At 37.0% G+C, this 23,746-nt stretch overlaps 1 protein-coding gene across 1 annotated transcript in view; it reads left to right on the plus strand.

Annotated features, from left to right (window-relative positions):
• The window catches only part of CNTNAP2 (contactin associated protein-like 2), a 1,035,043-nt gene that overhangs the window by 847,358 nt on the left and 163,939 nt on the right, over window positions 1-23,746 (plus strand). Inside the window, exon 14 of the mRNA XM_008633839.2 lies at window positions 69-225. Coding sequence (XP_008632061.1) covers window positions 69-225 — 157 coding nt within the window. The remainder of the gene's footprint in view (window positions 1-68; window positions 226-23,746) is intronic.

Here is a 23,746-nt window from a genome sequence, read left to right on the forward strand (position 1 = left end):
CTCAGTGAATGCATTATGGAGCTCTACCTCTTCGATGCATCATAACCTTGCATTTTCATTCCTTGCAGAAGGGAATCCATATACCTGGTGGGTTGGAAAAGCCAATGAGAAGCACTACTATTGGGGCGGATCAGGACCTGGCATTCAAAAATGTGCCTGCGGCATCGAACGCAACTGTACTGATCCCAAGTACTACTGCAACTGTGACGCTGATTATAAGCAATGGTGAGTGCTTTACAAGAAGGAAGGAAGAGAATGACCAAATCTCTTAACTTATACAACACCGCCATGACTTTGAATATACTTTTTTTCTATATTTCCTTTCTTATCAAAGAACAAAGGCAAAAATATTATATTTGTGATCCCTCCTGCAACATGTCAACCCATGCTTTGATTTCCACTTTATTCATGGTATCTGTGACTGTCAAATATAAGGATTATATTTACGTTTTCAAGCCCACTGAGCTATGGAAAAGAATGCTAAAATTGCAAAAGCAAATCCTCATAGGAAAGGCCAGCATTTTGGCCACCTACGCAACTTTGTCTCCATCAGATCCAGTTATATTGCAATACAGAATTAATTTTATCTCTGCAACGTCATGTTTTTTCCCAGAATTTCTCCTTTTTAGAGTATTGCTGCTGCATTTGAATGTGAGTGATATTTGTTGAAATCACTCATCTAGTGCCTCCAATTCTCATTATCCATCTTTCATGAGAAAAATATGTTAAGAACTAGACTCCACACTTATTATGGAACAAGGCTTTGTATTTCAGAGGAAGCTACTGGGCTTTGCATGAGATAATTAATTAGGCAGAAAAAATAAATAAACTCGCATCTCTGATATTCCCCACAAACATGAACAGAGTGTGTAAAGCTCATCATCATTTCAAGTGAGACCCTCTCTGTGGTCTTACAGCACTTTCTTTGTGAACCTTAATCGTTTCTGTCTCTTTTGTCATGACAGGCAGGATTATATTTTACATGGTATACAATGTTCAGTGACATATTGAAACCATACTTTTATGAACAGTTCTCCCATTAACAGCAAGCCGTGGGTAGTTGAGTCAATAATGGCTCATAAACCATTTGGGGTTAACTGAGAAATTCTACAGCTATTAATGAATGTAGAGCTACAGAACTGTAGTGGTATGTCAGAGGCTAAAAAAGAAAGAAAAAAAAAAAAGAGTAGGAAGAATGACAGAACCACAGAATCACAGAATATTTGTGGATGAAAGGGACCTCAGAGTTCTTCTAGTTCAACCCATCTGTCCAAGGGGGGTCACCTAGAAACAGTTGCCCAGGACATTGTCTCAGCAGTTTTTTAGTATATCCAAGGATGGAGATTCTGCAGCTTCCCTGTGTGCATTGTCTCTGGTCCTGGCACTGGGCACCAATGGAAAGAATCTGACTCCATCCTCTTTGCACCCTCCCATTAGGTATTTATAGACATTGATGAGATCCCTGGGAACCTTCTCCTCTCCAGGCAGTCCCAGCTGCCTCAGCTTCTTTTTGTAGGAAAGATGCCCCAGTTCCTCTATCATCTTAGTCGCTCTTCATTGGACTCCACCCAGTAATTCCATCCCTCTCTTGTACTGGAGACCTCAGAACTGGACCTAACACTCCAAATGTGGCCTCACTAGTGCAGAGCAGAGGAGAAGGATGGCCTCCCTCGACCTGCTGGCCATACTTTGCCTAATGCACCCCAGGATAGCATTGGCCTGCTTGGCCTCAAGTGCACATTGCTGGCTCATATTCAGCTTGGTGTCCACTGGAACTCTCAGAGCCTTTTCTGCCAAGTTACTTCCCAGCTGGGTGGCTCCCAGCATACACTGGTTTCCCCAGGTGCAAGGCTTTACACTCCTCACTGTTGAACTTCATGATATTTCTGTGAACCCACTTCTCCAGCTTATGAGGATCACTCCAGGTAGCAGCAGGACCCTGTTTGCTGTGATCTGCAAAATGAAGTATGAAAAATACAAAAATAGAATAATAAAGGAAACATTCCAGGCCCTGCAAACATTGTAGATTAGGATGTGGAAAATCAAATATTGCCACAGACATTGCTACCCTAAGCTTTGACATTGTTAGGCTGGTATGCTGTTAGCTATGATAATGGATGGACTATAGTACACCACAGACACAGAGGAGTCAGTTTTAGAGACAAGGCAATCACACATGCTGCCAAACTTCAGAGATAGAATTATACAGAGAGAATGAGGAATATAAAGTCCGATGACTCCAACTCAATCATAGGCACTAGAGCAGTATGGCAGAAGGGAGGTAAGTTTGATTCTGTGTCAAAACGGTAACAATAAAAGGAAGATATTGTAATAATAATTACAATAATGGTAGAATTAGGAGCACTTACAGTTTTCATTGCCTGAGCCACTGGATGCCTATCCATGAATAATAGGGCTCTGTACCATATGTTAACTGTTCTCTTTTACACCAAGGGAAATGTGTGGAGAAAATGGCACTGGCTTTTGATCTCTTCTTGAAGATCCTCTAAGAGTCACAGATGATAATTTGATAAGCAGCATGCACTCAATAATCTTTTTCTGTAACCTCTGTGCCCCCTATATACACTGAGATTATGTGGATTCTACTAATAAATAGATTCATATGGTTATTAGATTTAGATCTAAAATAGGCTTGTTGTCATAAAAGATACACAACTGTTTACTCAGAACTTCATACAGGAATATATTTTTACAGCATTTCTGTAGATAAGTATCACAATTTTTTCAGGACAACTACTATTTATTACAGGACGTTTTATGAAAAGCAATTCAACCATTGGATATTATATTTTAAGCTGTGACGTGTGTAAATCACAGGAAGAAATGAAAGCTTTATTATAGTCTTTAAGGACATTTTGTTCAAGATTCGTTTTTTCAGTTTGGTTTTGGCAGAATCCAGTCCTTTCCATAGTCATACCTTTTGGGCTTGGGAGTTATTTAGTTAAGAATTTTATCTAGCCAGGTTCATCAATACCTAAAAAGCAAGTGAGCTCCAGAGGATAGGAGACCTTGATGACTTCAGTCATCGGAGGCAGAATTCAACTGAGGCCTCCAACACATTTGTGCTCAATTCTGGTGACAGCAAAACAGCTCCTGGTTTGGACCACAGAATATGCAAGAGTTTATGATGAGCAGACAAGTCTCAGTTCATATATTAACAAAGCAGCTTGCCACCAGAGCTAACCAGCACAACTTATTTTAGAAGAATTTACAATCCCCTAAAACAGAAGGGCTGAGTAAACGCCGAACTGTGGCTGAGAGTCCAGGTGGGACTTTTGCAGTAATTGCATGTCTTGTCCACAGCTGGGAGCACTGCATTTGGCTGTGGTATGATGCAGTCCACACCTTAATTGTATCTCCCCTGATGGGGGAGACTTTTTAGAGTCTTTGCCAGGAGTCAGAGACGAATGGAGCTTTTGGCTTTCTCTTTCTTCTGTAGTTGTTTATTAAGTCTCATCAGAAAAGTACAAGCCACTGACGTGACCCAGACATAGCATGAAGCAGACAATGCACCAAAGGCTGAATTATCAAGATTGCACAGCCTTTTTAAAGGTAAATTACCCAATGAAAACTTAAAAAGCAGGATATTTTCACTTTTCTACCAATGTCTAATAAATCATCTAGTCATGCAGGCAGTAACTGCGGAATTCTCTATCCAGTCATCCCGGACCACTTCTACTGCAGAATATGGAGTAGATGAAGAAGAAGAAGAAGGTCTGGAGAACAAAAACAATCCTCCATTTTGATGTTTTTTGCTTTTATCTACTTACTATACTAATAAACCCAAAAACTCTAAATTTTTCACCCTGTGACAATCTATCACCTAGTTCACAGCATTCTACATTCTAATTCTTCCCAGAGGGTAGGCAATTTTCTCTATGGGTGAAGGTCAAAAACAGTGTTATCCAGGAGGGTAGAACCCTTCAAAACAGGCAGAGAAATATTCTCTGTATTCTGGGTTCCCACAGTGGTACACCCACAATGATGTTCTGCTCCTGCCAGGCAGTGTGGGAAAAACTGTTTTGGGGTTTTTTGGGTGGTTGCAGGGGTGAGATACAGCGGGGAGAAGGCAGTAGCCAGAGCAATAACTATATTAGAAAATGTAAGGAAGTAAAATAGGAAAAGAAGACTCTAGAAATTGTGAGAGTGAAAGGTGAAGAAGAAGAAGAGCAAGATTCAGGAAAGAGATTTTTAGAGGAAATTGGGGAGCCACTGAAGAATGGGTCAGACTGAATCAGAATGATGTAGTGTAAGTAGAATTTTTATTGTAGAAGTTAGAAACTTTGTTAGAAATGAAGAAAGAAATTACAGTTTGATGAATGATTTCATAGCAAAAGCAGGAGAATGCTTCCTTGGAGAACTGGATTCTAATCCTGCCTCTGGAACCACATTCCTGCATGATGCTTCCTCAGTTTCATAAACCATATCTTCCCAGAACAGTCATTAGTCTGATCCTAATTTTCTGGGTATCTAATGGAAACCCAGAAGTCCACTTTGTGAAAATACCAACTGCACAACTGCAACCAGAATAAGGGATCACTCTCTGAATGTATCTAATGCAGTCATTCAAAGAAAAAAAAAAAAACAGTCTTTAGGCATCTCAGATTGAGCACTAAGTGTGAGTGTTTTCAACAGTAACATCTTTCGGCCTCAACATCCAATCTGTAGAATGCAAATTATGGCAGATACTCCCTCCTGGAGGTATTGCAAAGATAGGTAGATTTATGAAGCAATCATCTGCTGTACTAATGAGCACTATAAAAGATCCAATGAGAAAACGCGGTCTTTATAGAAAGATTTGAAGTAACACATTAGATATAAAATGGGATCCACATATTGAAGCATGAGAGTAAATTTGGAGAGTGGGCAATGATACACTAAATGAGTATTTTCTTCATCCTATACTGAATTATGCTGATCCCTCCAGAATAAATAATAATCAGTGACCAGTCAAGGATTGTGGTGGTAGACACAGGGGACTAATTTAAGCTCTTTAAGCAGTCTGAAATGCTTTTTTTTCCAAAATTTTGTGTTTGGTTTTTGCTTTTTTTTTTTAAACCAAGTATGTGAGTAATTCTGTGTAAGTACGGAACCAACTGTGTTAATTGTGGACTTACTTACAATATAACTTTTCCCAGGGATTACTGTATACCATGGGCTTGGTAAACCTTACATCTGAATGGTTTTTCTACTGATTTTTAAAATTTCACATTACACCTTGTCTATCTGAATATAATTGTTATAGAACTATTCAGCACGTGCCTAATGTGTTGATTATCATGTCTGGATGGTAGATAAGCCAAATGGTAGGTATTGGCAGGGAATATGAAATATGGAATTCAGATTTATGTGTATTTGGACAGTCTAAAACACAACCTGATTCTTAACAGAACTCAAGCTGTTGCTTCAATGTAAATATTAGGTAATTGTGTTTGTCATGATAAAGAAACAAAAACACAGGTGGAAGAGCTTCACCCACAGTAATCTCACTGAAATGATCCTTAGTCCCAAATTATCCATGATTTGTGACCAAAATGAAATTAATTCAGAATTAAATGGATTAGCTTACATAAAAAAGGTTAGTTTTCCATGCTAATAAAGATAATTTTTAAAAGTGAGTGTGGTTGACATTTAAAGTCAGATTGCCTCAATCTTGAGAGAATAAAGGTAGCTGTTATGAGTAGCAAGAAGTTTTCTGGGTTGCTGTTAAACAAAATTACAATCAAATTTTTAACATTAGGTAAAATGTAAGACTTTTTGAAAAACGATCTTATTTGAATAAAAACATTATTATTACAAATTAGGCAGCTCTGTTACAAAAATGACTAGCATTGTAGATATAGGCATACTGCACTAATTAAGTAACAAATGTAAAGCTCTGCAAAGAAATTTTGATTCCTACTCTTATTTGACCCTAGAGTCAGTTAAATACTCAGATTGGCCAAAGTTTCTACACCACAGGCTGCTTGCTTTTTATTACACAACAGCTGCAATAAGTCAGAAGACTCATAGTACGATGCTGTTCAAGGATTTACTCAGAAAAGGTGACATAAGAAGGTTTTTCATTTAGTACTTCCTGATGTGGATGCACCAGGTTACAAAGTCAGTCATGGACTTCATTGCTGACTACTAGTGTGGTGGCTAATCTTTCAAGAACTATTTGGTGATGATCAAAAGAGTTTGAGCAGTATTTGCTGGTAAAAGTGCTTTGGACAAATAGAGAAAATCAGTGGAGGGAGCCTTATTTATAATCTCACATTTTGGACGTTCAAGTTTCTTTCTCCAGAGCCTGCCAAATTGCTTTATTTTTGTGAGGTGTTTTACAGAACACTCTGCAGGATGCATCCCTCTTCCCTTCACAACTCTTCTCCTACAAAGTGAGTTTCAAAAGAAAGTTTCAAGTCATGGGGAAAAATGACTAAACAGAGCTCAGAATGACATGAGTTGTTTGAGTGACAGGTGGATGTTGAAATGCCGGCCTGAAGCTGTGGCATTGACAGGTAGGTCATTTGTAGCCAGATTTAACAGGATATTAAAGTCTCCTGGACCTATAGGAAGACATCAAGGCTTAAGTTTAGTATGTAATAATTACCATCAAAATCATTGATATTTCAGTTCCTGACTCCCTTAGGCACTTTTGAAAATCCTTCTGTCCTTTAAACCTTGTGCACTCTCAGTAACAGAATTGCTGATGCAGAGAGAGCTGGATAGTTAGAAGACACTGGCTTCTCCTGTCCTTCATTACAAGCTGCTAACAATGTCTTTGGATGTTTTTTTTTCCATTACTTTCCCAGCTAGGCAGCAACTGGACTTTCCACAGAGGTGTTGCATGATCAGAAGTGACTAGGCTACACATTCTCTGTGAAAAACAAAAACCAAACCCAAACTGAGAACTTGTCATTGGCTAAATTTGTGGCTAAATTTTGTTTAAATTTAATTACTATTTCTAGCATTATGTAAAGAAATCTTAAATAGGTAAAAGGGATAAAATTTGAATATACCTAAAAGAACTTGAGGGACCATAAAAGTAATCTTGAGGAACATGCGTGAGTAGAAACATCCTATAGAGAGATATACACATACAAACAAAAAATTTCCAATAAAACTAGATAGATCAGAAAATTATCTAGTGAGATTTGTGATGTGCTGCTGTTTTGCTTCACATCTTTATCAGATAATGAATCACAAATTCCTAGAAATTGAGAAAACTGTAGAATTAGGCCACTCCACTTTGAAAACTGTAATTCAACATTTTTGCAGGACTTAAAGGCCAGCTTTGAAATGACAGACAAGAAAACACTATTAGTAATTTTGTGCGGTAATTACATCTCCTTAGTCAAATAAAAGTTGAAATATCAAAACTTATTTTTTAGTTATGCTTAAGGAATGAATTCGTTTGGTTGACGCAGGGAAACTTAGCCGACAAATTGCACTCCTTCAGATGGTTGTTTTCCTTGTACTCTTAGAAATTCAGACAGGCTTTTGTAGATTTTTTAGGGTTACCTTGCAGAGTTCCTTTGTACATTGCCATTGACACCTAATGTTAATATATTTCCAGTCAATCAAAATTTAGCACTTTGACAGTATGTAATGGCACAGAATAAAATTTGCATAAAGAGAGACACTAAAGACAGAAAGTCAAGCATTCAAACCTTAGGAAATATTAGATTTAATACAGCTGGTAGTACTTTTTTCCACATGAGTGATAGATTTGAGTTGGAACTTTCACCAACAGGAAAGCAGATAGCCAGAAGCCATGAAGTTCATTCCTTCTAGTTACAATTTGACCATTAAAACTACTCCAATAGGGAAAAGGGTCAAGTGACTGGCTATTAAACAGGCTGCTGTCTGTCCTGTGTTTCTCAGCTGTACTCATCAGATGTAGCTGGTGTGCAATATTGAAACAGAGTTTGCATGCTGAAAAATGTGAAATCTTCCTTAAATGCATTCCGTCCTCTTGTTTTTATAACTTGTTCAATGTTTTTGTTTATAGAAACTGTATGTACCTTGTGTTTGTTCATTATGCATTCCTGTTCTTTATTTCTTCCACAAGAAAAGGCTGAATGATTTTGTTACTGAAAACAACAGATTAAAAGTTTGAGAGATGGAAATTTTGAAATGGAACACTTGGCCATGCTACAGATGTGCTGAGTAGCAGCTTTCAAATTCTCCTTTACTTGTGCCTTAGTACCACCACAGAACTTTAGCCAAAATCCAGGGTTTTATTAAGCAAGGCTGTCTACAAACAAAAAAAGACTGTTTTTTTCCTCAGTGCTGTGCATTCACTACCATAAATGTGTATGTAAGACTGATTTGAGTGATTTAAAATTCAATCCAAGGGCAGATGAAGGGCATAGCATCTCTTGCACAGTAAGTTTTCAGGCTATTGCTTTTATGTGGACTTTGAAGGACAATACCTGCTGTCTGGAGTTGCCCCTAATGTTTGTGTTGTATTTCTAATGAGCTGGCAGCTCTAGTCCAGGATCCAGACAAACATAGGGTCATATAGATTGCTCTTTCTCTTTTAGAGATGTTCCGTGCAAGTACTGACAGCAGCCATGGTATGTAGCTCACAGGAACTGACAGATTTCCAGCCCGGACCAATACAGATTAAGGGGTTTAGAAGTTTCAAGGTTCAATGAATCATGAAACTTTCCCATTTTACTTGTGTTTTCTCTGTTTTCTCTTCTGTATTATTCACCTTCAGGACTTGATTCAGGCCTTGTTTATAGAAAGCTGATCCTCCTTGGACTTCAGCTATCATGCTACTCACTGGGAGTAAAGAAAACATTCCCCTTAAGGCTTGTGGCTAACGGCAGTGAACAGACATGTGAGGAACAAAGTCTTAACTTTCTCCAAATCTGAAAACATGGGAAAATGCGGGCAAAATAACTCTTTGGCAACCTGCCTTTTCTTTGTTAAAATACCCCTTCTTACTCAGTGTTATGTATGCAATCCTGTGTACTTATTGTGCAGTTACAATGATTTTTCTTCCTGCAATCAATACAAAACTAAGAATGAGGAAACAGCATTCTGTAATGCCTCATACATCATGAGCAGAGTCTTTTACCTTGCTGTAAATGTGAAAATGGTCAAGCTCTAACAACCTCTTAAGGATGAGGATGATTCCCATTTGACTTCAGATTCATTCATTTCTCAGTGCTAGCAATAATGAATGAACTTAAAGGGGAGAGTGATGACAGGACGTTATCCTTGTGTTCTCTAATTGGGAGACAAAAAGTGAGTGTTCATCCTGCTGACAACCTCACTTCTGAGTGCTGCTGTTCAGGTTTTCCTGACTTCAGTTCCAACTAGTCACAGACAGATGGTGTCATCCAGGTCTTTTAAAGTTAGAGAATCATTCAACAGTGGCACTGAAAAAAAATCTATCACAATTAGGTATTTGTAATTATTACTCTCTGGCATATTCTTGCTGTTATTAGAAGTGTCCTATCTTTCTCAGGATAGTCTAAGAAATTTCTGAGAGGTTTACGGATTAGCAGGTGAAAAGGCAGATACGTGACTTTTAATTTTACCATGCAGATGATCTGAATATAATTCCCAGCACATTTGTATTCTTTTCGTTATTAAACTTCATGATTAGTGTGAGTGACAAATAAAGTGAGCAAGAACAAAAATGTCAACTATATTTTGCATAGAAAGATGCAGACTTTTTAGTCTGAATGAAAAGCTTGTAGTCTTAGCTTTAAAGCAAATGACCTTACTGTCACAGCTTGTCAGGTAAGGGCAGAGTACATTGAGCACTGTGCACTGCAGAACTTTCAGCTGCCTATTATTTTCTCCTCTTCCACCTTTTATTTATGGGCTAACTTAAAGACTAATGACTCTGCCCTCAGTGCCATGCCATGAAGATGAAATCACCCCAATGCTGACCAGCCTGATGTCTTTCACTCAGTACCTGGCTCTGCTTAAGTCTTGAAGAGAAGTATTTTCTTCTTAAATTGTAGGACTTCCCTGACTTTTTTATTTCTGAATCAGTGCAGTCAGATGTAAAGACATATGAAATATATGACAACCTGTGTTATAGGGTAGATGAAGCCTGCAGCACATGCTTGGCTGTTATTACTATTAGCAGTCATATTTTAGCTGAAACAATCACAAGGGAGTCCATCAAGCTGAAGGTGTTAAGCCTGCAGTGTAAACAAAAGATATATCTGTTTTCACTGTTTGTTCTTTGGTGTACCAGGAGATATATATAGATACATAGATATAAGGAGAAGAATGGAAATAGTCATATGGGGGGGAGAGTGAGGGGTCTTGGGGAAGAGAGAACTCAAGAAGCCCTTAAGGTACATCATTTGTATCAGGTCTCAGACTTGTTTGGAATATAGTCTTCAGAGTAATTGATCAAAACATCCTGTCAGTTCATCACTAAGGTAGTTGCTAAACCTCAACATTTGAAGGAAGAATTTTTCCTTGTCTTTTTCTCATTTTGCCCAGCAGATTCTTACCACTGCAAAAGGCCTGATAAAGAAACAGAAAAATAGGCAAGACTCACCTGCAGCATTGTGTTTGCCTGGGAATGATTGTTACATACATAATGTATTATTTTACTGTAAAAAGGAAAATGACTTACACTGTCTGTGAAAAAAACTCAAAGCAATCATGTAACCTTTCATAAAGTGTGGAAATTGAGGAAAAAAGCAATGGTTCTGCTCACCTAGAGAAAAGGGAGACTGCTTTTACTTTTTTTTTCCCTGTAGTTAGCCTTGTAGAAAAAGCTTAAATTCTATAAATTGTTTTAATATCATGGGCTAGGTGTGGGTTTATCTTAGTTACCATTCATGTTTCCCTCCTGGATTGCCCTAAGAATTCAAAATTACTACTTGTCTGTAATTAATTATGGCTAGATATTTTGTCCCAGCTGCAACTGTCTTTGCCTCCCCCAACCCTCACCCCCCCTCCTCTATTTTTCTTTCTATTTTTCTTTCCCCTGCCTCCTGTTCACATGCAAAACACTATACTTATGATAATTGTTACATATAGGAAACACAGTCCCTGGAGATCCTGCAAAGTTTCTAAGAGCTGTCTGAGTATGCAATGGAGATGTAATAAACCAGGTCTAAGGTAATCTGTTGCATTCTTATCTCAAGTTTTTTTTCAACAGTCTTTAAATTGAAATTAAAATGCTACATGGATTCTTCACAGTACAAGTGTGTCTATATGAGCCAGTTTCCTGATGGAATTTAGATGGCTTTTTTTTTTTTCATATTTTGCTGAAAAAGAAGTGATTTACTAGGAAGAAATTATTTTATCTAAACCAATATCTCAGGACAGTTAATGATGTGTATTCCTTTATCACAATTAATATCTTTTGCTCAGCTTTTGGTCAAGTTGAAGTTGATTACAAGATTACATTAATTGTAGATTAGGGAAGCAAAATCTTCCTTGAGTTATGACTTAGGTCTGCTGTTTAAATTATGCACTTGCCTTTATGGAAGTATCTGAGTGTATATTTATTTATATAAATTAATAAAGAGAAAGCAAAGAAAAATGAAAAAACAAATTTTTGAAACATTTTCAAGCAAGCAGGTAAATATAAAATTAATAAACTAAAATCTGCTGTTAGGCAATGTGATGAAAAAAATACAGTAAGTATAAAAACCTATATCTATCATGCAAAAATTTTTTCCTGCTTCTGTAAAAGCACAAATGGATTTGTAGCTATTATTTCTATGAAAGAGAAATGTTTAAAATGCTATGACTAAACATGTAATCTCATGTCTAAAACCAGTTATTTGCTAGGTATGACAAAATATGTCATAATAACATTTAATGGTCAAGAGTTCATCTGTTGAGTTAAAACATTTTGGAAAAGAGAATGAATTCAAGTATCTTATGTTAAATCTAAGATACTTATTCCTGAAACAATATTGTGTTAGAAGTGTTTAAAGGATTTCCTAGGACTCTGGAATCAAAACCAAACTCCTGATTTGCACAGAACACTTACAAATAATGCTCTTAAAACTGATCTTATGTTTTTCTGTCATTTCATTCAAGAAAAAAGACCAAAGCCCAGAAAAAGAAATTTTTAATCCCTGACATTAAAAACAGAAAAATGATATATTCCTTTAAGGACCTTTAAAAGCCAACAACATAAATAACATCAACTGATGTAAATCTCTTGAATCAAGAGAGCAGATAGGAGATGAAAAATGTGAACAGAAAGCTCAGGAAGATTGATTATTACCTTATTATTATCACTGTTATTATTAAGTGTTAAATTATATGTGATGATTGTGAAGCAGAACAAACCTAAATAATAAACAGGAAAAAATGTCATCTTCTGTTCTGAAAGATGAAAAAAAGCAAAATGATGTTTGGAATGAAGGTAGACATTGACCTGCTTAACTCTAAGATAAAGAACTGAGAAAATCATTGAAGAAACCGAGCTTGGCAGCAAAAGCTTATTAAATACTTTTCCTAAAGACAAATAATTTTGGAGACTCTTTGAGGGTGCTTAGCTCTTGCACTATACTCATCTACACTCATCAGATCATAGAGTAATTCAGCCTGGGAGTGGCCTCCTGAGGTCTTGTAGTCCAACCTGATGCTCAGGGATGGTGGAATCAAACTGGCTGAGGACTGTGTCCATTTGAGGTCAGAACCTCCAAGGATGGACATCCCGGAATTCCTTTGAAGACCCTGTGCCTGAGTTTGACCGCTGTCATGATGTAATGTGGTAAGGACAACAGGTACCCTTTCAAAGACTGGAACATTCGATTTAAGCCAGCTGTTGCTGAATAAATCAGGTATTTCTAACAACGTTTTGTAGAATTGGCCTTCTCTCCTGTTGCCATGGAAGAGCACTCTAGTTATAGAGAGGATGGAAAAGTCTGAAGTAAAGGCATTGAAAGTTACAGCACACTACTAGTGCATGCCTCAGATTCTTATTTCTTCTTTCATTTATAGGAAATAGGTAAGGAATAACTTTTCAGCTCTTGTATATCCAATATGCTGTCCAAGCTGAAGGGGTTAGGCTTCATAGTACTGGGATCTTCCAGGTATTTTTTACTAAAATTTGTCAAGTGATGTGCTGGTTTTGACTTATGTGCATTTCCTGAAATTTGGGATTCATTTAGTTGCAAATCATCGGATTTCATTTAGTTGCAAAATGATGCAATGATATGATTGGCTATAAAGTCCTTGTAAAATTACAGGCCTAATATTTTCAGTATTTTGAAATAAATACTGAGAGAAGTTAAGAAAATTCTGTGATTCAAAATATGTTTATTTGTTGACATTTTTTTGCCTATCATGAGATGAAATAAATCAATAGAAAAGAAACAACTTCACAAAAAAATCCAACCAAACAAAAAACCCCTCAGTAAATAGGAAAAAGAATAGCATCTGGAAACATTTTCTTGTCTTTCTGGCAGCTGGTTTTGTTTCCTACAAAAATTCAACAGTTTTGTGGTGGATTATGAGTGGGTTCACTTTCCGTGGATAAGCAGACTGAACAAACTGCAGTTCTTAGTAAAATTCAGGGTCTGTTTCTTCTCTGACTCAATGTCAGTTTTGCTCTTGTCATCTGCAAAACATGATGAAATATATATTATAAGGAATCAATATGTAGGCAAAACATTATTTTCTTTTTGCTTTCATTATCACAGTAGTATTTCAGCTTCTGATTCTGTCTTCTAACTGAGAGAATTTATATATGGAGCACTTATTTATAGGTGACAAACATAACAATGTGTGACTGAAATAGCTCAAGTTTGTAGGAGGAAATGGACATACTGATGATTATATCTCTAGTTATATCTTTCATTTAGTTGTACAATGAAGAAAATTGTGTACTTGGTTTTTTAGCCTACTAACTCAACCTGCCTTTACTTAACTTTCTTAACTTACTCAACTTTCTTAAGAACCTTCTAGTGATTTACTTTGAAAATTTATAGCACCTACTTCCTCATGATTCTTACCTAATTTCAGTTTCCACTTCTGATGCTTGCAAATCACTTATGACCTTGTATAAATACATAAAAATTCAGTATAAATTATATTGATACAGCTGAAGGATGTATTGGCAAACCTCCAGGTTCTGTTGCTTTGTTATCAGTGACTCCTCTATAATCTTAAACCATATTATTATTGTTTGTAAACATGGAGTTTTTTTAAAGAAAAAGATCTTTTAAAATTATTAACTCATGCCTTTCTGGAAGATTATGAAGGGGGTCAGACTAGATGATCTCTGGAGGCCCCTTCCAATCCCAACCATTCTGTGATTTAGTGATTTGTTATATAATGTGAACATAATTTCCTTGCTGGCCCGATTTCTGGTTTGCCCTTAAGGGCAGTGGAATAACCTGCTCAGAAAGAACAGGGGTATTGTTGTTACATACACATAGAACCACTTCTTGTCTTTTGCCAGAGGAAAAAAAAGATGGGAAGTTCACATGCAAGAGAACACCATTGCACAGTGCACACAAGCAGAGCAAAGATGCCAAAAGCTGGTACCAACCTGCTATCTGGGGTAAGACCTGATTTAAACAGGTGGAGAAAATGTACTACTTTACACTAGTGAACTTTTGGAACTGGCTGCCAAAGGAGGCTGTGCAAGCAGACAGGGATTCAGGAAAAGATTTAACAGAGTCATGGAAAACAGGTCTATAAATGGATGATGCAAGCACTGTGTACTTTGTAACATTTTCAATTAACAATGCCATTCTGGAATAGCTTTTAGATAAGAGTAGGGGGGAAGAACAGGCAAATTCTTCCTAAGCAGGCTGTTAAATTCAACACAGCAGTTTGCTCACAGCCTCTCACTGGGGTGAAAGAGAGACCTGGAAAAGTCCAAAATCTTGTGGGTTGAGATAGAGGCAGTTTATCAGCTAAAGCAAAAGCTGCATGCTTGAGCAAAGCAAAGTAGGGAATGCATTCACCACTTCCCGTGGGCAAGCAGGCCTTCAGCTATCCCCAGGAAAGCAGGGCTCCATCATGTGTAAAGACTGCTTGGGAAGACAAATGCCATCACTGAATATCTCACCTTCCTCCTTCACATGATGATGTGAGAAGCAGAAAAGGCTGATCAATAACAAAAACATCCCTATGTTGTACTGGTTTGCTCACAAATCCAAAAACAACACCACAGGAGCTACTGTAAAGAAAATTATCTCCCTCCTGGATTAAACTAGTGCAGATATGTTCAGATTCTGCAAGAGATTAGGTGAGGTGGCTGCCTGCAGTAGCAGAGAGCTGTCATCAGTGACTGCAACCTTTCTTGCATTGCCTGCATAGTCTTTGCTATAGGTAGAAGTGATAGACTTGGTATCCCTAAGCCCATGACACAATAGTTATCTCATTGTTTTAAGGCAAGAAGCATCTGCAGTAAACTATGTTTAAGCTGTCAGAAAAGAAGCATCAACATTTGGCAAATTAACGTACCTATCCATTGAAATGCAGCTTAACCTTGGCAAGGCTCTCAGGGTACCCTCTGTGAATACTGTGAACCCTAGGCCTCTGGACCTATGTTACATTATATTTTAATTTCTGTCTTCACCTAATGCTGATAAAAAATGTCACACTCTGAAATACCAGAGAAGCACAACCCGATTGCTTCAGGGTCAGCTTCCCTGTAAAATCAACCCAGAATTGCTTGGAGTCCTGAAAAGCACCATTCTTATAGATAAGAGGGATGGAGAATCTCGCTCACTTCATCATCAGCCTCCTTTGTTCATGACCATATTGTTGCAGGTTGTTAGAAACATGTGGCCCAGAGCCATTTTAGTCTATGCAGTCAGGGCTGTCACAGTAGACTTGGTAGTAAAAATCTTGGGGGAGTTCATCAAGTATTGTGCTAGGAAAAGACAGGCTCAGCTCAGATGAAATTGTGTTAGGAAATGAATGGTGAATTCTGCTAAGTCTGTGCCAGTCTTTTGTCGAGAAAAAAAGTGGTGATGTGTAATGTAAGGAAAGTTGAGCTCAAAGGCTAACAGAAAGGATAATGGAAACCCATCAGAGCAATAAAGTGGAGCAGTCTGGCTAATGAATATATCACTAATCCTGTATAAGTGTGACCAACAAAACGCTAAACAAATGCTTGACATTCTACAGTCAGTGCAGACAAACAGATTTTTCTGAACAAGGGCATCTGCATTTGGCCTAATATTTAGCACAAAGTGTGGCATACCATGCCTTCCCTGTGGCTCAAATCCTAATCTCCATCACTGAGTTTTCTCATAATGCTCAGAGTAACTGCAGTGAGAGAATGTCTGTGTAGAGTCCCACATAACCCAGCTGCCTCTTGAGCTGACACAGTTGTACACATTTCAGGAATCACAATTTTTTTAGAAACTTCAGTAAGTACCTTGTGTAGTATCCTTTCTCATTTCCTCAGTTACTCCACTGTGTGTGGAGATATACACACACACATACAAGAGGTAATGATATCATAAAAACACAAAAAGGTCAGGAAGAAATTAACCTACAGGTAAATTTGCATATCACTATAAACCAAGGTCATCCATCTTTTTAGCAAAAGCAGTAAAAAAGGAACTTAATTGAAATTAAATCAATTCTGAGAGATATATGTGCATGTTTACTACCGGAGGAAAGTATCCTAGTTTTGCTTGTGCTTGATAGCAAAGTGTTTACATAACAAATAAAGACCTCTGTTAATTATGCTGCACCATTGCTTTAAATGTGCTTGAATATCTTGGAGCATTCACTTTCAAATAATTATTTCTGATGAATGGGTGTACATTTAAAATATTTTGTAGTGGGATATTTAATTCTTCTTCTAACTAGAGTGCTTTCATGATAATAGACCCCACTCTCCTTCCTCAGTAGACATAGAAACATCATTCATTATGTTTATAGCTCAATTTGTAGATAATCCTTTAAGGTTTCATTTCGGTATGGTGGTTTTTTAGTGACAGTTGTTACAAATTTCTTCTTCCATTTAACTTTGGCATATTTTAAGTATCTCTTTATTCCCCATTTACTCACCATTTGCAGGACCTACCTTCCATAGGTCTAACAAATGATTACAACAGCATGAAAAATTTCACAGTCCTGATGTGGAATTCAGTTTTAGATTGCTTTTACTGATCATTTTTCAGTTAGAAACAAGTTTTCTATCTATTAGATAAGCAGAAAGAAGAAATAATAATTTGTAGGACCAGTGATTCCAGCTTCGAACAGCAGTAGGTTAGGAAATCCTTGTCAGGAGAAAAGAGCTACAGACGTACAAGCTGTGTGCTATGTAAGAAAGACTAAATAAAACTGGTCATCTGTCCTGATGGGGTAAGTACCACTTTGAGAGAAGGGTTGCTACTGGGGATTTGCCTTCTTCCACACACTCATGAAAGTAAAATGGGAAGCAACCTTCTGGGGCTGAGACTGGAGACAAAATTAAAGTTCAATGTGAAAGTTGCCTCTAAGGACTGAAACTGGGGTCTTCTGAGGGGACACAGATTATGTGCAATACCCTTAAAATACAGTATTTAAAGAGTGTGAACTGATTATAGATATAGAAAGTAAGATGTTGTGGTTGGTACAATTAAATTTTGGGGTCAGGTAGAATGGAGAGAGCTTACTGAAAAATAGACTCAAATACCTACGTTTTCTTAAAAATCAGCACATATGTGGTAGGGGCCTTTACAGAAAGGAAATAAATAGTCAAATAGTAATGTGGAATTTTAATAATATGAGACATTGCTACTTCTCCTATATTTTGCCTCTTTATTGGCTACTTAGATAATTATTTAGAAGAGGGGTGCTGGTATGTTTTTTTGTATGTGATGTTTAGCAAGTAACTTAAATTTTCCGTCATCCAAAACGTCACCTGTGATGTTTTTCCAATCTAAGCCACTTTTGATGCAACTGGAGGCCATTTCCTCTTGTCCTCTTGTCCTTGTCCTGGGAGAAGACTCTAACCCCCACTTTTCTACAACCTCCTCTCAGGTAGCTGTAGAGAGTGATAAGGTCTCTCCTGAGCCTCCTTTTCTCTAGGCTAAATAACCCCAGATCCCTCAGCTGCTCTTCATTGGACTTGTACTGCAGACCCTCCACCTGCTTTGTTGCCCTTTTTGGTCATAATTCTCATACATATGGAGATTTTGTGAGGTTGCCTAATCAAGTGCTCTGTTCCAGGTTGTGATCAATAGAGACCTTTTCCCTAAATGCTTGGTGTCAAAGCTATACAAGCAGCTCAAGACGTGACCTAAATCACAGCATCCTTATATTCCCAACGTGCCTGCCATAGATTGGTTTCAGTTTTGTATGAAGTATATGCATAGATGGGGTGTGAGGAGGAACACTGCAGCAAATGCCAGTGGAAGGGTAGGAGTAGTGGTAGATGCTTATACAAATGGGTTTTACTGACATTTTCTGGATGCAGGAAGTACCATACTTCTTTCAGTCTTCTGGACCAAATTCAACACAAAGTTATGCACTTCAGTGCCATATTGAACTCAACTGGCATGTAGGGGCTGAAGTCAGCATTAACTATAGCCATCTGTTATTTTGTCATGCCATAGTCAATTATTTTTATTTAGCTCTTTCAGTCACACAAAATAAAACTGTCAAAGTTGTCAAGAACTCCAAGAAATTAAGCCTCTGAGCTGCTGCTCTGAGATTTTTAATATTTCTTCCAATACAGATCCTTGTGCCCTAAAAATCCTACCAGAAGTACATTTGGTCTGATAGCTTGATGGGACGTGAGCCAAAGGCTTGTGGCTAGTCAGTAGAATAGATGAAGTAAAGAATTCATCATTTATTTGCATAGACCTTGCAACTGTGCAATCAGTAGTGCAGAAAACACACATTTTGTTAGATAAGTGCTTCTACTGTCCACACAGTAAATTATTATCATCACTGTAATGCATTCAGATAGACAAAAGTGTAATTAAAATTCTTGGTGTTTTAAGTTAGGTAATTTTTAAAACAGGTGGTAATACTCAGTAGAGTCCTTCATTATTATCTTCCCTCAGAGCTAAAGTAGGTGCTGTTCCATGGGAAGGTTCGGCATCTGTGATGGGATCATGGAATAAATGTAGGTTTCTCTTAGACAAAGCAATATAGAAATCATAAATATAGATTTATATAATTAAATATCTAAATATAGATTTAATTTTCTGGGGCAAGTTGAGTAGCTGAACGGAGCATTTAATTTATTGTCCTTCAATTGATTACACTTATTCAGAGGAGAGTTTTCTCATTTCTGTCATAAAACAAAGCAATTCAAATTTTAGGGTGACTAAAAAGCTTTTTGGACATTGTTAATTATGGGATATTGTTAATATTTTTATAAACTATTTTTTTTAAAGAATTTTCAAATTTTGAAATATTTTGAGATCAAATAATAGTGCTGATTTTAAAATGCCAAATGAAATTGAAATACTATAGAAAAATTATTTGAGCAAGCTGTTGCCCTTTCCAATGTCAATTTTTCCTTTGAAAATTCCCATATCATCCATTTTCAGCTCTATGTTCACAGAAGTTTCTTTTCTTGGCTTCAGCTGAATCCCAAGTAATTTTGTCTCTGTAACCAAGGTGAAAGGGACATCCCAATTTAGCATTTCTTCTAAAGGAAATGCCACATAGGTTCCCTGACTTACTTAAAAAAAATTAAAATTCAGACATAAAATTGATTAAATTGTTGACAGATGCAAAGATCAATTACAGCAGGGTAGAATTCCTAGATTTCATTCTTAGAATATCTGAGTATGGAAATCAGAAAAATTAGCAATCAAGTCAGAAGAGTTGCTAGACCTCAAATGAAGAGAAGAATTTCCATTACTTCTTTGAAATAACACTAAAGAATTGAAGTTTGTAAGAGGAGCTGCTCTGCTTGAAGAGACTTTCTGTCTCCACTGGTCTTTTGGAAGGAGGATATGAGCATATACTCAGAAAAGGCAGATTTTTGCAGGAAACTGGTTCCACATTGTTCAAAAGAAAGCAGAGCCCCATTTGCTCTCTCCATTATTCACCTTTGCTGTGGTTATTCAGCTTCTCACAAACTCCTATTTGAAAGGAAAGTCAAGAAGTCCTTTCAGGCAAGAAAGTTCTGTAGAACCAGTGTCAACTTCTTCAGTCTCCTTCCTGATATATTTTTTAAATGAGACATATTTCTGACCACTTTCTCAGTGTATCTCCCCTTAAATTAATTTAATCTGATCAATGCATTCTTTTGTAATTTCTAAGCAAGGATTACTTGTGAATGCTGCACCATCAGTTTCATGTCTTTGGTATAATCAATCTTTACTAATAGAAATAAAAGTATGGATTTATGTTTGTAATTTGGGTGCTGGAATTAGATGATCTTTCATCAAATTGTTTGGACTTTCAGGAGGTGAGTGCTCTCAAAAGTAAAAATATTTTATGCATGCTAGAGAAGTTTAATTGCCTTAAGATCAGTCTTAACTGTAAAAGTTCCTCCTTCTTTTGCCATTAGGAACCACGTATTTCCTAGGATCTTATCCTGTCTAATGCCAGTGTGTTAAAAAAAAACTTAAATTGAGTTATGATCATCTGTCAGTTTTTATGACCCTGTACAGTAATGAGAAATTCTCCATAATACCCCTTGTCAGACAAATCAAGGATGAGTCATTAGCTCCAACTTAACATATAAGGGCATCTGAGGTGACAAGATATGCGGGAAAGGGACAAAAGAGCCACAAGAATCCCGGAGAACAGCAAAATCCAGTGGAAATAAAAACTTTTGTCCTAGAGTATATGGTTTGCAGTTTTTAATTCCAAAGGGCAGATGGAATTCACCTGGGTACAGGGTGAATCTAAAAGCATGGCTTTTGTGCTGCACAGTATGTCTATTAAAAAGTTAGCTAAATTTTATCAAAACCTTTCAAGAGTTAGTTAGATTTGCTTTAATCCTAGTTTTTGTTTGCCCTGGTTTTAATCCTGTTAATTAGACCTTGCATATTTCCAAGTAACTCACTTCCAGATTATTACATTTGCTGCCAAAATTGCATTGTTCATTAAATTGTCTGTAATATTCATTCTTCTTAGCATTTTTAATATAAATAAAATTCTTGCCAGATATTTTTAGATGAGGGAAAATACCAGTATTTTGTATGTCTGTGCTCTTCACAATGTTTTTACAGGAATTTGTTTGCAGACTCTAACTGGACTAAACTGCTTTATACCTCCCTCAAATAGATTATGGAAATGCAGGGATTAATACAGAGGTGCTTACATAGTAAAAAGCTGGGTCTTGTGAGAGGTGGAAAGTTGTAGACGTTTGGAATGGTGATACTTTGGAGTTTGCATTCTTCAAACCACTGCTAATCACTAAATTACATATGCTTAACACTATGTTTCCAGTCCAGCAGGTGTTTTATTTATATTATCAAAATAACTTCAATTCCCCAACTCATGAAACCATATCTTTTAAAATTTATTCCATTCCTACCTGTAGTATATTCTTCATTTGTTTTACTTTGTATGGCTGGACTGATAATTAAGTGAAGTCTAACAAAATCACAGAAAATAAATTACTCCAGTAGCAGAAGTCTGGTTGTATTAAATCATTATATAAGCAAATTAATAATGATACAGAATCTTATCATTACTTTGAATATGTCATTTGCTGATACATGTATAATGCATTTCTTCTTTACATACCACAGAATGCTTATAAAGAAGAAGTAGATTATCATAATCAAAACATGATAAATCTCGCACTAATATCTGCTACTTTCATTGAAAGGCACCCTGAAGCACTTTGCAGACTGTTATATATAGGAAAAGAAATTAGGAATAGAAAATTACACTGAGATTTCATCAATATCTCCTGGTAATAATTACAGGATTTGATCAGATTCATTCATCTCCCATTTGGCTATTAATAGGAATATGACACTCTCTGAATTCAACCTTTATTCTCTTGAGGGGATTTTCTTTGGTGAGGAAAAACTTCAGAGACTTTCTCCACCCTCTTAATGTGCAAAGTCTTTAAATACCATCAGAAGCATTATCACTTGCAGGAATTGAGTGTCTGAGCTGTGATTATTTCTAAGTGTGTTGTACAAAGTCAAGCATAATAATTAGTCTTTGGTTTAAACTTTTTTGATTTTGTCAGCACTGATAGTGTGTCCAGAGGAACTGCAAGTACGTTAGAAAAGCATAACAGAGCCATTCAGTCTCTGAGTCTACTTGTCCTATTGGCACATGTGCGGGCCAAAAATCATCATTATCCCATTTTTGTTAAGAGCGAAAGAACTACCCAGGTTCTGCTGGTGAAAAGGCTACTCACCTCTCTCAACTCTTAGTTCAGCACTCCCAGCCCTCAATAGTTTCAGTGCAGGGGAAAATGCATTTGCTACAACGATGACACAAGTAAGTGATTACCAGAAAATAAGGCTATTTCTGAAAAGAACTCTTAACATTTAGCTTTTATTGTCATGGCAACAGCTTTAAAGTGACCATATCACTAAGCACATAAATAAGATATTAAAATGAGTAAAAAATGATCAGTAAAGAGGGAGAAAATGGTTACTACTCCTTTTTATTTCCTTCAAAGAAGGTGAAAGCTATTGGTGATAGGAAAACTGCCACCCTTTAACATCCTTATTTGGACCTGAAATATTAGCTGGTTTTGTGAGAGGAAAGAAAGAAAGAGAAATGCCAATAGTTTTCTTTTTACTGCTCTTTGAAGAATTCTTTATTTTAAATAGATATGTCCATCTTTAAATTGCTCTTTGAAAGAGTAAAAATTTGCAGTGAAAGCCAGTCTCAGAGGAAAACCTCAGAAAGAGTAAAGTGATGACCTACATTTATCCTCTATTAGAAGGGAGTGAGTCCCATGGATGCAGTCTTTAGCAGTGATGAAGATTAGGTCTACATACCTGTCTTTGCTAGTCACTTTTTTCTTTCTTAAATGGAAAGTCCTTTAATCTTTCCTTTCTTATGCTGCTTGTCTCCAAATTGATGAAAAGGATGTCTTTGCAAAGGGCATGGCAATCTGGGGATGAAAAGCAATATGCTACAGGCCAGCACAATGTGCAGGAGCAGCCTGCCAGGGTTCCTCCTCTCCATTTTCTTCCCTTTCTAACAATGTCCTGTAGCAACCTCACCAACAGAGCACCTGGTGTAGCTGTGTCCAGCCAGAGAGGGCTAATGATCTCAGCAACACAAAGGGTCACATAACACAAAGGCTCAAGGCAAGTTCTCTGATGGGGAAGAACACACAGATTAAGTAAAAAAGTCACTGCTATTTGATAAACTCTAGTAATTAAATCTCTAATTGCTCTCTTCATCACAGAGAACAGGCACTAGTTCCAATGAACTGTTGTTCGAAAACGTGATGGTTATTTTCTTAATTAGCTTAGTTGTGCTTCTTTTTAAAAGAGTGTTTTGCCTTCCATCTCTTCAGATGGACCAAATAAGGATGATGACTGGAGATGCTACAGGAAAACACTACTGTCCTACTGGAAGACTCTGAACATTACCACAGATCATGCAGATCCCTGCTGTGCTGCCCAGTTATTAGCAATATAATGAGTCAGATCTTGGAGTCATCCAAGTTAGAGATGAAAAAGGCTTTCATTTTCCTGAAATCATTACAAGTTCTCGGTTATAGTCATACTGTGTGGTTCAGTTAACTTTTCCAGATACTGAATTCATCCTTCATCCTAGGGTATGTTTGAACAAAGGAATTGATTTTTTAGATCAAAAAGTTCCTTACTTTAGATACTCAATTACACGGCAGGATAGAGAAGAAAAGAAAAGGGGGGGGGGGGGG

Source organism: Corvus brachyrhynchos, unplaced genomic scaffold, assembly GCF_000691975.1.
Source record: "Corvus brachyrhynchos isolate BGI_N302 unplaced genomic scaffold, ASM69197v1 scaffold94, whole genome shotgun sequence".
NCBI lineage: Eukaryota > Metazoa > Chordata > Aves > Passeriformes > Corvidae > Corvus > Corvus brachyrhynchos.